Source organism: Mustela nivalis, assembly GCF_964662115.1.
Source record: "Mustela nivalis genome assembly, chromosome: 2".
NCBI classification, from domain to species: domain Eukaryota; kingdom Metazoa; phylum Chordata; class Mammalia; order Carnivora; family Mustelidae; genus Mustela; species Mustela nivalis.
Window position 1 is genome coordinate 152,351,078 of NC_139021.1, and position 15,908 is coordinate 152,366,985.

At 41.1% G+C, this 15,908-nt stretch overlaps 1 protein-coding gene across 1 annotated transcript; it reads right to left on the bottom strand.

Annotated features, from left to right (window-relative positions):
- Positions 1 to 7,633: 7,633 nt before the first annotated feature.
- PPP1R3C (protein phosphatase 1 regulatory subunit 3C) lies at positions 7,634 to 12,164 on the bottom strand. The gene is made up of 2 exons (XM_082721968.1): positions 11,956 to 12,164; positions 7,634 to 9,943 (listed from the first exon to the last, which is right to left on the bottom strand). Exons 1-2 carry the CDS (start codon positions 11,967 to 11,969, stop codon positions 9,007 to 9,009), a joined length of 951 nt encoding a protein of 316 aa, XP_082578094.1. The 5' UTR covers positions 11,970 to 12,164; the 3' UTR covers positions 7,634 to 9,006.
- Between the last annotated feature and the right edge of the window lie 3,744 nt (positions 12,165 to 15,908).

Below are 15,908 nucleotides of genomic sequence, written 5' to 3' on the forward strand. Positions count from 1 at the left end.
ACATTTCAAGTAAATATTTCCAACATAAAGTTCTAAGAACCAAAACAACTTCATGACAATGACAGTTGTCATGAAAATAGTTTAAATGCACATATATATTATATGTTGCTTACTACCAGGGTGGCTGCTTTGCGGATTTGTCTTAATTTTTTTAAGTCTCCAACTAAGGACTTTGATAGCAATTAAATCAAGGTAACATAACATAATTAAAAAAAAAAAAAGGAAAAAAAGATTCTGGCTAGATGTTAGGTTTGATTCCACATGACCTAAACAGTCAGAGCTGGAGTGTCAGCTTCCACAAAGAAGGGAGTGTATCATTAATCCAGAAATGGATATATGAACAAGTAGTTTAAAGACTAGTAAGTAGGATATATCCACAGATTAATTTTAAAAGTTGCATCATCCAACAGTGTACATTACCAGATATTTGAATCTGTGTGTGTCTATGGTTTTAGTCATCTTTAGTTAGCTATGAATCTGGTCCCAGCATTATAAATGACTGAGATAAAATATTTGCTGGAGGACTTGGGTATTAGCATGTGACTCACCATGTCCTCTGACTCAGTAGACCCATGCCTGTCGTGAGCAGTTAATACCTAGATCCATTAACAGAACATGAGAGGGTAAGAAAGACTATGTGAACCTGTACCAGCAAATATCCAGGACCCTCCACTGGCTATCTTTATGATTGTATCCTTTTGTGATATGTGGCATCTATATCTTTTATTGCTCTACATGGCAAGTTTCGGGCACAAGCATGACCTGATTATTATTTCCAAACACAGTGAAAGTAGATGATGATATAATGCAGTTGGAACTCACCCCAAGAAGGGAGGGACCTCTCTACCCAAATTTGACCCACCCTTAGTGTAGGTAAATAAGGGCTGAAAGATTTTGCTCAGATTCTAAATGACAGGTGGTGTATAGTTGTAGGTGTTAGGATGAGCAAGGGGCTTTTACTCCATTTAGAATGTTAAATTAGGAGGGTGGTTGCCATGTTAGATAGAACTGCCCTTTCCTGTCATCTAGAAACCAAGGTGTGAACACCAAGAAGTTAGAGAATAGCTGGTCTTGAATGAATAGAAATACCTAAGGATATAGCTTCTGTTTGTGTGTGTGTGTGTTTTTTTTTTTAAGGGGGGTAGGGGCAAAGGGAGAGAGAGGATCTGTAGTAGGCTCCATGCTCAATGCAGAGCCGGAACTCAGGGCTCAGGCCTGGAGATCATGACCTGAGCTGAATGAAATAAAGAGTCAGATGCCTAATCAACTGAGCCACCCAGGTGCCCCAGGATTTAGCTTCTGTTTTTATTTCTGCAGCAGCAATGAGAACACAAAGGACACTTCTACTCAACTTGATGCAATCTGGCACCTTGAAAGGTTAGGAAGAACATAAAAATGGTCCATTGTGATGAATTCAGACCACATCCTAAAGGCTGGCAGTACAATGGTTTCAAATCCCAGATGTTCCAAAACAATCTGTTATTCTTATGGGTTACATAGGGAAGAGATCATCCCAACCTCCCCTCCAAAAATATTGAAAAGAAAATAAAAGTTTTATATAGGATGTGAATGGAGAAGTTTCTACTGTGCTTATAGTTATCAATAAAACCTGTCTTAAATTTTTTTATTATAAAGTATCATTTACATGTGAGATATATATAAAATGTATATGTAAGAATTTTGCTTTAAGGAAGAAAATGTTAGTAATTTTTTTTTAAAGATTTTATTTAATTGTTTGACAGACAGAGATCACAAGCAGGGAGAGAGGTGCAGAGAGAGGAGGAAGCAGGCTCCCCGCTGAGCAGAGAGACCTGAGCTGAAGGCAGAGGCTTTAACCCACTGAGCCACTCAGCACCCCAGTATTTTCAGATATTCTTTGAACCCCTCCCCAATTCTTTCCATCTTCCTCTCCAGAAGTAACTTCAGTGCCACATGCTACTTATTATTCCTTTGTTTTCTCTTGTTATAATTATAGATCTAGAGAGATTTGTAAAACATCTATATATCCAGGAATGTGTGGGGTTTTGAATCTAATGTAAAATAATCATACTGGATGTATTTTCTGTAGCCTGCTTTTTGCTCAGCTTTATGTTTGTAAGATTCATTTGTGTTAGCAGGATTAGCTGCCATTCATTTTCACCTATGCTTGAAATAATAGGGTTTATCTATCCAGTCTACTGTCAGTGGACATTTGTGTTGTTTTCAGTTTTTGCTTTTACAAGTAACAGTGTTACAAACATATTTCTGTATCTCCTCATATACACCCTCTGGAGTCTTCTCTGTAGGATACACACATAGAAGTGAAATTGCTATGCATCTGCAACTTTGCATTGCTAAATTGTCTCCCAAGTGGTCAGACCAGTTTATACACTCACCAGCAGGGTATGAGACCCACTGTCTACAAGCTCACCAACACTTATTTCCAGATGTTTTAGCTTTTGCCATTCAGATGGATGTGAAATAGTCTCATTGTAGTTTTAATTTGCATTTCCCTGTTTATTAATGAAGTGAAGAATCTTTTCATGTTTGTTGCCATTCATGTTTCCTCTTACATGAAATATCTATTTGAGTCTTTTTGCCTGTTTTTCTATAGATTTTTTTTCTTATTACGTATCAAAGTTCTCTGCATATTTGGGTTACTAATCCTTTGTCAGTTATAACTTTTCCCAGTTTGAAGCTAATCTTTTCACTTTATCTTTTGATTTTTAAAAAAAATCTAAATTTTAATGCAGTTAAATTTATCAATGGTCTTCTGTTGGTTTGTGTTCCTTTATCTTAGAAATCCTTTCCAATTCCAAAATCTCAAAGCCTTCTATATTTTCTTCAAAAAAAAATTCAAAGCTTTCCCTTTTTGCTTTTAATTATTATTTTAGAACAAAGCATATGGGAAGGTCCTGGTTTCATGCTTTTACATGTGGAAAACCATCTGTTCCTGGTCAGTTATTGTGAACTCCATTCTCTTCCAACTTAACTACCATTGCCAGCTCTGTCACAGCCAAGCCTTCACCTATATGTGAACTGTTTTCTCGGCACTCTAATTTGTTCCACTGGAAATTTATTTAACCCTGAATTTATACCCCATTGTAACAGTCTTTCTAATTTTATAAAACATCTTGGTATTTGCTACAGCAAGTCCACCCCCCCCCCCCATCTTCAGGAAATTCTTGACTCTTCTTGGGGCTCTTTCTACTTCCATACACACTTTAGAAGCAATTTGTCAATTTCTTAAAAAAAAAAAAACTATTGATATCTTGGTTTTGATTGGCTTTCCCTAAAATAGTAAATGTCTTCATGATATTAAATGTTCTTAACCATAAATATTGGATAGCTTTTTATGTGTAAATTTTTATTGCCTTTCAATGTATACTTATAATTTTCTCCTTTTCTCCTTAAACATCTTATTAAACTTTTGTTATATTTATCCCAAAGACTTTTGGGGTAAGATTTTATTTATTTATTTATTTATCTATTTATTTATTTATTTATTTGTCAGAGAGAGCGAATGTGCGTGCGCAAGCAGGCGGAGGCAGAAAGAGCAGGGAGCCTGATGCAGACATGATACTAGGACCCTGGGATCATGACCTGAACAGAAGGCAGTGGCTTAACCGACTGAGCCACCCAGGCATTCCTGTCCCAAAGACTTTTTATATCATTACTGTTATTGTCAAATATTCTCTTTTTTCAAAAATTACCTTTTCTGTTTACTGCATATATAGATTGATATTCAATTCATTTTTGGATATTGATCCTTATATTAGTCATCTATTTCTGAGTAACAAATTACCCCAAACTTAGTAGCTTAAACACAGACATTTAGGGGCACCTGGGTGGCTCAGTCAGTTAAGCATCTGCCTTTGGCTCAGGTCATGATCCCAGGGTCCTAGGATCAAGCCCTGTGTGGATCCCAACATCAAGCCCCATGGTGGGTTCCCTGCTCAGCAGGGAGTCTGCTTCTCCCTCTCCCCCTGCTTGTGCCTGCTCACTCTCTCTCTCAAATAAAATCGTAAAACACATACACAAACATTTATTATCTCATACTTTTTTTAAGTCAAAAATTTAGAAGCAGCTTAGCTGGGAGGTTTTGGCTCAAGGTTTCTCATTAGGTTGTAATCACGATGTCAGCCAAGAGTGCAATCATCTGAAAGCTTGACTGGGACTAAAGGATCCATTTCCAGGCTCTTAGGAGACCTCAGTTCCTTACCACATGGGCAACTCCAATAGTGCTGCTCACAGCAAGGTAACTGACTTCCCCTAATGCAAGCAAATCTGAGAGAGAGAGAGAGAGAAAGCAACTAAAATGAAAACCACAGTGTCTTTTATAGCCTAATCTTGGAGGTAGCATGACGTAATTTCTGCTGTATTTTATTGGTTACACAAAGCAACTCTGGCACAGCATGGGAGGAAACTACGCAAGCATATGAAGATCAGAAGGTCAGGACCATCGGGGCCATTTTGTAAATTAACTTAGAATTTATATCCCACAACCTTGCTAATTCTCATTTATTCTAATAATAGTAGTTGATTCTTTTGAATTTTCTGTGCAGGTAAACATATTACCTGTAAATGATGATAATTTTGTTTCCTAACAATCCTATACTTACTTCTTTCTTGCTTTACTTAACTGGCTCAGATTTCCAGCACAGTGTTTAGGACAGGTGGTAATAGAGGAACTTATTTAAAAGGAGTTTCAACATTAACAATAATATGGTGTTTGTAGGTTGTGTTTTTATTTTTAATAAATACCCTTTTCCAAATTTCCCTTTTCTTAAAAAAAATTTATTTATTTATTTATTTGACAGAGATTGCAAGTAGGCTGAGAGGCAGGCAGAGAGAGAGAGGAGGGGAGGCAGGCTCTCCACAGAGCAGAGAACCCGATGTGGGACTCGATCCCAGGACCCTGAGATCATGGCCCGAGCCAAAGGCAGAGGCTTAACCCACTGAACCACCCAGGCACCCCTCCAAATTTCCCTTTATTCTTAGTTTTAGGGGTTTTTTCCATTAAGGATGTAAAATTTTATAAACATTTTTTGACATTTATTGGGCTGACTGTATATTTTTATTTCCTTAATCTATTTATGTGTCAGGTTATGGTAATTGATGTTCTAATATTAAACCAATCTTTGATTCTTAGAATAAACCCAACTTGATCATAATACATTATTTTTTCTACATTTTAATAATTTGTCATTTGTAAATTTTTGTTATCTGTTAATAAGTGAGATTGGCTTACAACTGCCTTCCCTATCCTGTCCCCAGTAGGTTTCAGTATCAAGGTCATGATAACTCATTAATAAGTTGAGAAATGTTTCCTCTTTTTTATATATTCTGGAATAATATTAGAAATATTTGATCATGGGGTACCTGGGTGGCTCAGTTAGGCATCTCACTTCAGCTCAGGTCATGAACTTGGGATCCTGGGACTGACCCCCAGGTTGGACTCCACATTCAACAGGGAGTCTGCTTGTCCCTCTTCCCCTTGTGTGCATGCTCTCTTTCAAATAATAAAATCTTCAAAGATACATACACACACACACGTGTACATTCATTTATTTGATCCTAGGGGTATCTGGGTTACTGTCAGTTGAGCATCTGACTCTTGATTTCTGCTCAGGTTATGATCTTGGTCAGGGTCATGAGATTGAGGTCCACCTGGGGCTCTGTGTTACCAGGGAATCTGCCTGAGGTTCTCTCTCCTTGCCCTCACCCTCTGCCTCTTCCCCACTCCCTCTCCCTAATAAAGAAATCTTTTGAAAAAAAAAATTTTGATCCTGGGGTGCCTGGATGGCTCGGTGGGTTGATGCCTCTGCTTTCGGCTTGGGTCGTGGTCCCAGGGTCCTGGGATTGAGCCCCGTGTCGGGCTCTCTGTTCAGCAGGGAGCCTGCTTTCCTTCCTCTCTCTGCCTGCCTCTGCCTGCTTGTGGTCTCTGTCTGTCAAATAAATAAATAAAATCTTTAAAAAAAAATTTGATCCTTAAATTTTTGATACTACACACCTGTAAAGATATCTGGACCAGGTATTTTGTTTGTGAGTAAATTTTAAGCCACCAGTTTTAAATTATTAATCTTAAATGTTTATAGGACTAGTCAGGTTCTCTGTTTCATCTTGAAACCATTTGATCCAACACATTTTAGAAATGCTCCACTTCATCTAAGTTTTGAGTTATTAACATGAAGTTGTCCATAATGCCCCAATATTTATTTATGCATTGCCTATGACATTTTGTTAGCTGCTTCTTCATGCATCTTGTCAAAGACTTATCTTTTTATTGCTTTGTTAATGAATTCATGTTTGATGAAAATTCTTTGGGACTTAGGTTAAAGGCACACTTTTAGAGTGTACTTGTGTTTGCTTCTACTGATCGCCTGTGGGTACTGCAACCAGGGATCATTTTTAATTAATTTTTGGTTTGACGTTTTTCAGAATACAAAGAATGTGAATTTGGATTGCAAATCCATATGAGGGCCAATTTGTGGTTATGAATTTTAAGAAGTTTGTTTTTTCCCTCTACCCAGAGGTACAAGCATCTTGTATAGTTGAATTTCTAGAAGGGTTATTTTAATGCAGTTGTATCCTTTCTTGGTCCTAGCTATGCTAGATACTCACAGTGACCACCTCCCAGCTTAATGGACACTAACCTTCATTTCTGACCCCTTAGCAACCATAGATGTTAAAAAAACTAGTATTGATCACCAGGGGATTAGCAAGTGACTTCAGGACAACTGTCAGCTTTAGTATACATTTACTCTCTGGGGTCCTGCTTTGCTTTTTATTTAGGGGGCAGAGGCAGCCTTTAAGGCCATCCTTCCTTTCTTCCCAGCTCAGCAATACTCTAAATGTATTAAAGTATAGTTCAAAATTATCTAGCATTTTCAAGTGTTTTGTCCTGGAGGAATATGGCGGGGGTGGGGGGGATCTAGACTTTTTTGTATTTTCAAGGCCATATTCATCTTCATCATGGTGTACAAGGTGTCATTTTGGGTGTGGTATCAACTACTTTAGGTACTAGAACCCTAAAATTCTTCCTATCCAGATTAAGATCCTGGTTGTAGATACCTCCTGACAAGCAAGATACACCTGTAGCCAGATACAGCCTGCAGGCCTGTAGTTTATAACTAACCCATACAGAAGCCCTTTCTGGAACTTTAAGAACTGAATTACAACTTCAGTTTCATTGATCTGCTGCCTCTTACTGCAGGGGCTGACCCTCTCTTCAGTCCGGGACTGGTGCCCATATGCCCCCTGTGCAGCTCCAGCCTTTGCCCCTTCAGGAAGGTGCTAGAGCCTAAGAGGCAGGTGAAGTAGCCCACTCCAACTCTTCCCACACCATCTCTTCCCATACCATCTCCTCCATTTTAAAGCTGGAGTGGCCCCCAACAGAACCCTGACACAGCAGACAATATGCATGAGCAGCAGTTAAGTACCAATGGGGATAATTGGAGAATAGTCACAGCAGCTGAAGTCACTGTTCCTGGACCCTAGCCCTAGTGCACTAATGAGACTGGAACCATATGAATACCCTTAGGTGAATCCAATTCCTGGTCCAAACTATCTTTGCTCAGTTCTTAAAACAGGACAATCTCAGCTGATGGTTTATTTGACTTACGGCTTTTGAGAAAGAACACATACTCTGGTCTTGTATCAAATGGCTTTTATTTTTAAAGAAAAGTTCACATAGGATAGCTATAGGACAGTGAAATACTTAGAAAAACTGTGGGTGTGCTAGCCCAACCACAAACACTGTCATAGCAGAATTATTCCAATATACTCTTCCAGCATAGCAGATCACACCTGTTAAAATTAACTGCATTCTCTGAATACCTCTCAATGGATGTGCACAATGACAGAAGCCAACATTTGAGGACAAAACAATTCTATTACAATCCAAACAATTCACATCTATTTAAAAAAAAATTTGTCCTTCAAATAAATTGGTAGAAAGACTTAAAACAAATAGGCACAATAGATTGCTGCTTCGATGTGCAAAGTACTGGATTCTTGAATTGAGAATCGGTTTCAGTCCTCACTTCCAATATCACATGGAAGAAGTGGCAGAAAAATGAGTCACCTTCAATATGAAGGATGCAAGTTGTATACACTGGCAACACTCTCAAAGATACAACAGTATTGCAAAAGGTATGCCAATATACAGAGTGGACCTTCTTGTGAAGTCAAACACTCGTGAGTTATCAGATGACCCTTCAGATATTTGGGATCAACACAGTATTCTGGCTCAATCAAGGCCCTTGCAAAGAGCCATCTTTTTACTGAGTCCCTGAGCATGACGCCTTGATCACAAACAAGATCACTCATAACCTGAGGACTGCAAAGCCAGATTTGCTTAAACTTTCCCCAAATCGTGTTTTTCATAGATCACATTTGAAAAGGCTTCATTTAAAATCTTGCTTCTCCAGAGTTTAATTCACCTTTCCCCAAAACCTCCCAACACCTCTGAAGTTTGGTTTTTCTACACAAGAATATATAACATGGACTCTTCCCCCCCCCACACACACACAAATTATTTCCTTAGGAGAGAACTGTAAAACCAACTTAAAAACACAAAGTAACCTTACATTTTCTCACCAACAGTGAAGTATCAGACTCCTCCTACTCTGACGTGAGCTGCAGAGCCCTTTTGTGTGCACTTTTCAGACATTTCTCATACCATTAAAACAGCTTTCCATCACCATCAACTGTCCTTTCCAACCTTTCCTTGCCCAACGTGAAAGTTTGTGAATTGAGAGGGGAGGAAAAAGGGCATTGAACGTATTACTTTTTAGAACAGAAACAGGGTTCTAGGATGTTACCTGATCCTCCAAAACGAAACAGTATCATCGTACAGACTGCAACAGTAAATTCTCAAGAAGCTGTTCTTTTTGTAGCCAGGTCTCAAAAGCTCAAAACTAAACCTAGTAAGGCAAGTAGCACAGACTTCCTAATATTGAGCAATACAGACCTAGAATTACATGGGAAATGCACCAGGTCAAAACCAGTCACTAAGTTACTTAATCATCGGTAAGAGGCCAAGTTCTCCATTCTCCCCCAGCTCTGCCATTCTGGGAAAAGCCCACTAGCCAGCCTTGGACTGCCAAAAATGGGGGACTCTGACTCAGTCTTGGGGGGGACCTGGTGGAATGCACCGTCCTGAGATGCCATCTGTGTCTGCACTCCATCAGGTTTCCATTGCACATGGACAATTCTGTAATTCTGACCCTCGTTGTTGTCCCAGAAGACCTGCCCATTAGTATGGTAAGAAATGCAGAACTCAATTTTCTCCTCTGTTGGAATGACAGAGGGTAAGTCAATGGCAAATGAGAAGGTGTCACTATCTGAGCCACCATACACATTTTTCATGTAGACACAGTCCACATCAGTGTAGGTTTTCCAGGTATCAAAAGTGATACGAATCTGAACCTTCTTCTCAAAGCTCATGTTTTTCACTTTCACAGTTCCAGTCACTGTTCGCTCCTGCAAAGAGCAGTTCTCCAGACAGACAAAATTCTTCTGAAAATGGTTCCGAAAACTTAAGTAATCAGTTGAAGGCTGTGGGAAATCTAAAATCAAGTTTTTCTCCTCATGGAGTTTTAAGCCAGAGGAGATATCATTAAGGTCCAAGAGATCAAACTGGAGATCCCACGTGGGTTCTTCTGGGAGGTCTGAGAAGACATGGATGGCAGTGAGAGCGAGCCCCTTGGAGTCAGCAAACACAACCCGCTTCTTGGCCTGGTCATGTGAATGCTTCCACTCATTCTGTGATTTGGATTCCTGTTTTATATTGAGACACGATTTCAGAGGCTTTAACTTGTTCACAAAATGTCTTCGTTGGAGGTCATATGGGCCCAGGAAACTCTTCAGAGGTGGTGAATGAGCCAAGCAGAGCCTCATGGCAACATCCACTGGCATGACTGAACTTGTCAAAGGCCTTGGATCTAAAACCTGGATCATTCTGAAATATAAAAGAGCAGCGGTTATCACCTGATCTGGAATCTCCTCCCCAAGTTCCAAGTATGTATGTACTACTTTGTACTATATATGTGTTATGTATGTATGTACTTTGTATGTATGTACTATTTACATGTACTAGTATTGTACTGATGTAACTGTAACCAGCACAGTAAGCATCAGGGATGTGCTATCATATATAGTAAAAGAAAACAGTTTTAGACTATCAGATTCGCATCCTATGTTTGGCTATGTCCTTGACAGACTGCAAGGCCATGTATGAACTGCTTAAAATACCTGGAAGGGGCTGTTTGTGATCATCTCTAATACACCTCTAAGAACCAATTTGCTCTATTCTGAACCTGTCTAGTCACATGGCCTAGAGAGTTGCGCGTCTTTTTTTCTTTAATGACAATTCCTGGAACTCAGAGCCACTGAGGCAGAACCTCTTGGGGGACCAGGGCTTTCCAGGTGATTCTCATGAGCAGAGAGGTTCCAGACCATGGGTCCAGACTCTGTGTTCCCTCTGGCAGCTCTGCTGATTTTGCTATTAAATTGATTATACTTCCCTGGAAAGGTAATCCACTTCAAAAGAAAAAATGTAACAATAAAATTCTCAGGGAGCAGTTTTGAGAGTGAGAAGGCTGGAAAAATGAAGTCAGAGGATTAGCTCTGCACTTCATCGTGTTCATCCTCGTTTTTCAGTAACCAACTGAAATGCCTGTCAGCAGTTCACGCACTTACAGAAAAAATTCACATAATCTATATTTCATGGAAGATATTCATGACAAATACACATAGATGGAAAAAGCTAATTACCTGAAAATTGGACTTTTTATTATATATCGTCTATATGAATTTATAAATACTTAATGGGAAATACACCAAAAAGTTACATCTCTCCAGGCAGTAGGATTACTGATCATCTATTTTTGTCTTTGTACTTTTTTGGCATTTTCTAATGTTCGGCTATGGGTATTTATAAATAGCAATATAATAAAGCTATTTTAAAATTTAAACATAACTATGCTCAGCAGTAATAAATTCAGAAGTGTCCATCAGGCTTTTTTTTCCTGGCCTAATTTAGCCCTCCATACACATTGCCAAGCTCATGATTTTTCCCCCACCCTATCTGTACAGATAGGAGTTGTGTGTGTGCACTGTACATGACGTTTCTCAATCTGTCTTCAGTAACTTCACAGCAGCTCTAACTACATAGACAAATAATAAATGGTCATCAACACACAGATAATGTTAAGAACATGCACAGAATGTATTTTTATGGAGGCCTACAAACTTAGAACAAATGAAAGCTAAAGCTGTATTTGTGCATCTAATAATAGTTAACAGGGTTTTTTAAAGTCTTCTGTTAAGTATGCCACGTCTGGAGAAGCTATTTCAAGTAGTGTTATGGAAGGCTTTTGGTTTTGAGTTTTGTTTTTTTACATTTTTACTTTTTGCGCTTACAGTTTTAGGGTCCAGCATTTTCCTGGAATTTCAAATCCTGGTTCTAGAGTTTATAAAAATCGTCATTTGCTCAGACTCCGCGGTTCCCCATTGTTTACTACAGCAAACCATGACCCAAAAGGTGCAGAAGGGCGAAAAAATGCCAAGAACACCGTACTGCAGTCCCCCCACCCCCCCCACACACAATCCAAACTCCCCAACCAGGAAGATCAAGATGCGATTCCCAAAGCTGCCCCAGTTCTTAGGACATTTGTGCTGGATCGAGAGAGAACAGTCGGAATCCAAGAGGCAGTTAGAACTAAAGCTGACTCCCGTTAAAAAGTTGCTGGTTTGGGATGCTAATCACCAAAATAAGCTTTGGCTAAGAACTTCTGAGCAATCTCCACAATCCGAGTCTTCCCTAGGGCCAGATTCAACTCTGCAAGTCAGCCAGCTAGCAGTCCTCCGGCGTCTCTATCTGTGGTGATGCCCTAAGGACCACGCCGCCCAAACTCCCTACAGCTGTGCGCTCCCCTCTATTCTGAGCCTGGGAGTCTGCGGTGAACCTACCTGGTGCAGCTCATTAGGCGGAGAGGCGGCGGCGGACCGCGAGTGCCGGCTCTCGATGGTCTGCGTGAGTTCGCACCCAGCTCCCCTCCGTCAGGGTTCGTCTGAAGCTCCGGCGGATTGCGGGTGCGGCGCGGGAGAGGCCGCTTATGGGCTCCGGAACACGTGAACCAGTCCCTCGGACCAATCACCGGGCGGCTGGCCCCGCGGCACGACCAACCAGCGTCCGACTAGGGCGCGAGCCCTCGCCCAGGGAACGTGACAGCCGTGGCGCTCCGGGGAGTGCTGGGGACTCGGCCAGCAGCTGGACCGAGCTCCGTAACGCGAACCCTGGGCGAGGGGGCGTGGAGGGCGCATCGCGAAGTACAGAGCGGGTGCAGGCCAGGAGAGAGCCGCAAATCTCGTCCGGGCTGCGCGCCAGCTCAGTGAGGCTGCAGGGAAGGAAATGCCTTTTGCGTCGTGAGGCGTCGGTAAACAGTTAAACCTAAGCGCAGAAGAGTTGTGGGTCCTTTCAAAGGTTTATTCAAAATGTTTATATTGTTCACTGTTTGGTGCATTTGCTTATCTTTTAAACCTCGCCTTAACCTGGAGCAATCAGAGGTTGGCTGCGTGTTTTTTAATTAGGGTGAATCAAAATTCATCACAGTGGACGAAAACTGCTAAGAATTACCAAGTTCTCTAACAAATGTTAATAAATTTCTTTATTTCCCCCTTCAAACAGGACGTCGCATTTAATTACAAGGCACTTTGTGTTTCGGTCTATTCTTCAGTTTCTCTCTTTGGAAGAGAAAAGTAAAGCCAGAAACCAAATGGCCTTTTTTGCTCACGTGGATGGTCAGCCACAGAGCCAGTGGTCAGTCCAAATCCCTCAACTCAGTTCTGACGTCCTTTGGCAGTGCGGTGGAAACCAAAATGTTAAAATATCTCCCTGTAAATTTCATGACTCTCTCCCAAGCCAGTTACTTTTGCTGAGGTTCCATTACTTTGTTTAGTTTGGGGAGTTTTTAGACCATCAGTTACAACCATAAAATTAAATTCCTAAGTTGAGTATAAATTATTTTTCTAAAACCCACGTCCTAGCTGTCCTCTATTAACTTCGAGATCTACTAGTCAATTAAAATGTACTAAAGGGGGGCGCCTGGGTGGTTCAGTGGGTTAAAGCCTCTGCCTTCGGCCCAGGTCATGATCTCAGGGTCCTGGGATCGAGCCCCACATCTGTGTCTCTGCTCGGCAGGGGGCCTGTTTTCCTTCCTGTTCTGGCTGCCTCTGCCCACTTGTGATCTCTGTCTCTGTCAAATAAATAAATAAAATCTTAAAAAAAAATAAAAGTAAAAAATAAAATGTACAAAAGGTACAATGTAAAACATGAAAAAAAAATCCGTGTTTTTTAAAATTCTGTCAAACGCTGGAATTTTGGGGGTTACTAAAGAGAAAGACCCATGCCGAGTATCACCAGGGAAGGTACTCAGTGCTTGGGTTTGATTTTTGGAGAACACCTCCAACTAGTAGTAGACCTTCTAGCCCCTCAGCACAGTCAAAGCTAACAAAGTGACATAGTGTCTGGGTTTAACACAAAGATGCATGAATCTAGCCAAGTTCTAGCCTTGACTTCCTCACAAAGTGGAGAAAGTAGAATTGTTCTGAGGATTACATAAAAACTGCTGAGGTGAAAACAGCACAGTGTCCAGTGCATGTATTCAATCCCTGATAGTTCTCAAATCAGTAACCTATCCCTCAGTTTTAGTTACTGTTCCATTGCCACAGGTGGCCAGTGCCTGAGCTAGTTTACTGATAAATAGCTACTGCTTATTGGGCCTTTCCTATGTGCCAAAAACTGTTCTAAGTGTTGTATGTGTCTTACCTATTTGTTTTTCAAACAACCCTAGGTGGTGCTTACTATTATTAATCCCATTTTAGAGATAAGAAAACTGAGGCACTGAGAGGTCAAGAAATCTGCTCAGGATCTCATTATTAGAGCTGGGATTAAAACCTGGCTAATGCCAGAGCAATAGCCATTGTACCATACTGTCTTCCTTTAATTACCCATCATCAATTGGAATGATAGGGGTGAAGGGTGCCTTAGGTATCACTGGTTTCAAAGTCTTTTTTTCACAGATTAAGAACTAAAACTCAGAGAAGCTAACCTCTTGCCCGGGACTGGTTAGATCAGAGCCAAAACTAGAACACTGGGTGGAGTTTTTGACTCTACTACTCATGATCACATGTTGAACTAAAAAAGTGGGTATTACCAGTTATGTTCTGGAGAAACATAAAATAGACTATACTGTCATCCCTTTTTAGAGGAAAAATGTGCCTGCATGGAAAATTAAAATATATTCTCCAAAAATGTTAATAGTGCCTATTTTTAGATGGTAAGATTAAGAGTAACTGAGAATTTCTGGGCCATTTTACTTCTTTGTATTTTTTAAATTTTTCTATGAATAACAGGGACGCCTTCTGTAACTAAGAAATCTCCCCCCACCCCGTTTTTGTTTTTTCTTTTGGTGGGCAGCAAAGCAAGTTTCACTGTGCAATTGCAAAGTGTTGGTACAAAGCTCCTCAAAAGGAAGCAGACCCGAAGGGTCTGTGATTGTGTCCAATCACATTTTTGTCACCTGTAGATCGTAAGGGAAAGGGTGGTGGGCTCCTTCCCGGGTGGTGTAAAATCCTCTTAAGGGTGGTTTCCTCTTACCACGCGCTACCAGGGGCAGGTCCTGTCCCTCCCTTCTTGCCTTCCAGCTAACCTCCATCACTCCCACCCACCCCCCAAGAAGTCACCATAGCTGCTCTTAGGGGAAAGGGGGCGACTACCGATCATAGCTACTTCCTTCTGGTCAAGGGTGTTGAATGGGGCAGCGGTCAGGGTTCCTCTCATGCTGATCTATCAAGGAGTCCCCTGTGGATGTCTGGTTTGACTTTCATGTGAGGCGCCATTGGAACCACCACGATTTGGAGTTTGATGACCTTTATTCTGGAAGGTAGGTTAGGTTATTTAGGAGGCAAGACCCAAAGCACAGTGCAAGACCGAGTGCAGCCAGGAATTCAGCGAGAGACAGAGGATGTCTTAGTGAACTCTCCACATACTGTGAGGAGAGGGCAGGCAAAAGGCCCTTCAAGACTAGTATATCCCTCATCTCTTGTGCATTGTCTTTCCTCAACTGAATAGCAGGGTCTTTCCTGGGTTATGGAGCCATCCCAGACTAGGGGGACAACCATAAGGGTAGTTGACCTGGCAGCTGATTTTGCTGCAGAATCGGCGAGTCTGTTCCCTTCGGATACTTCTCTCAGGTTATGATCTCAGGGCTCCTTGCTCAGCAGGGAGCTTGCTTCTCCCTCTGCTCCCCCTGCTTGTACTTGCTATCAAATAAATAAGTAAAATCTTTTAAAAAAAAGATTATATACTTGGCCTCTTTAATAACCTATTGGAAAGAAGGACATAAAGGTAAAAAGACCAGTAACTGAAAGACCCTCGATCCGCACCCAAGAAGCAGACACCAAGCCTCCACTGGATGCAAGTTGCAAGAGGTTTATTGGTTACATAGGCGCCTGCGAACGCATCAGCCTTTGTGGACTGAGCACGCCGGGCTAGGTTGGGGAACAGATTATATAGGGCAAGGGTTGGGGTGGCGGGAAGCGGTCTTACAGAAGAAGGTATGCATGGTTACAGGAGTCTGATTGATTAATTAGAATCAAGCATGATTGGGCGTTGGGGTCAGGGCGTTCTGGTGATTCCTTGGGTCAGCACTCTGGAAAGTCCCAGTTACACTCTACTTCTCATTTGTCTTTTCTTTTGACAGACCGGGTGATCACAGACATCCTGTTTGTGCTGGATATGTGTTGCCATCCGGCTATGGGAATAATAGGTTACTTAAACAAGCCTTTAGCAAGGGGAGAGGGGTCTTTCATAACCATACCACATTGGCTAAGTAGAAGAGGGGTCGTATGAACATTTTACG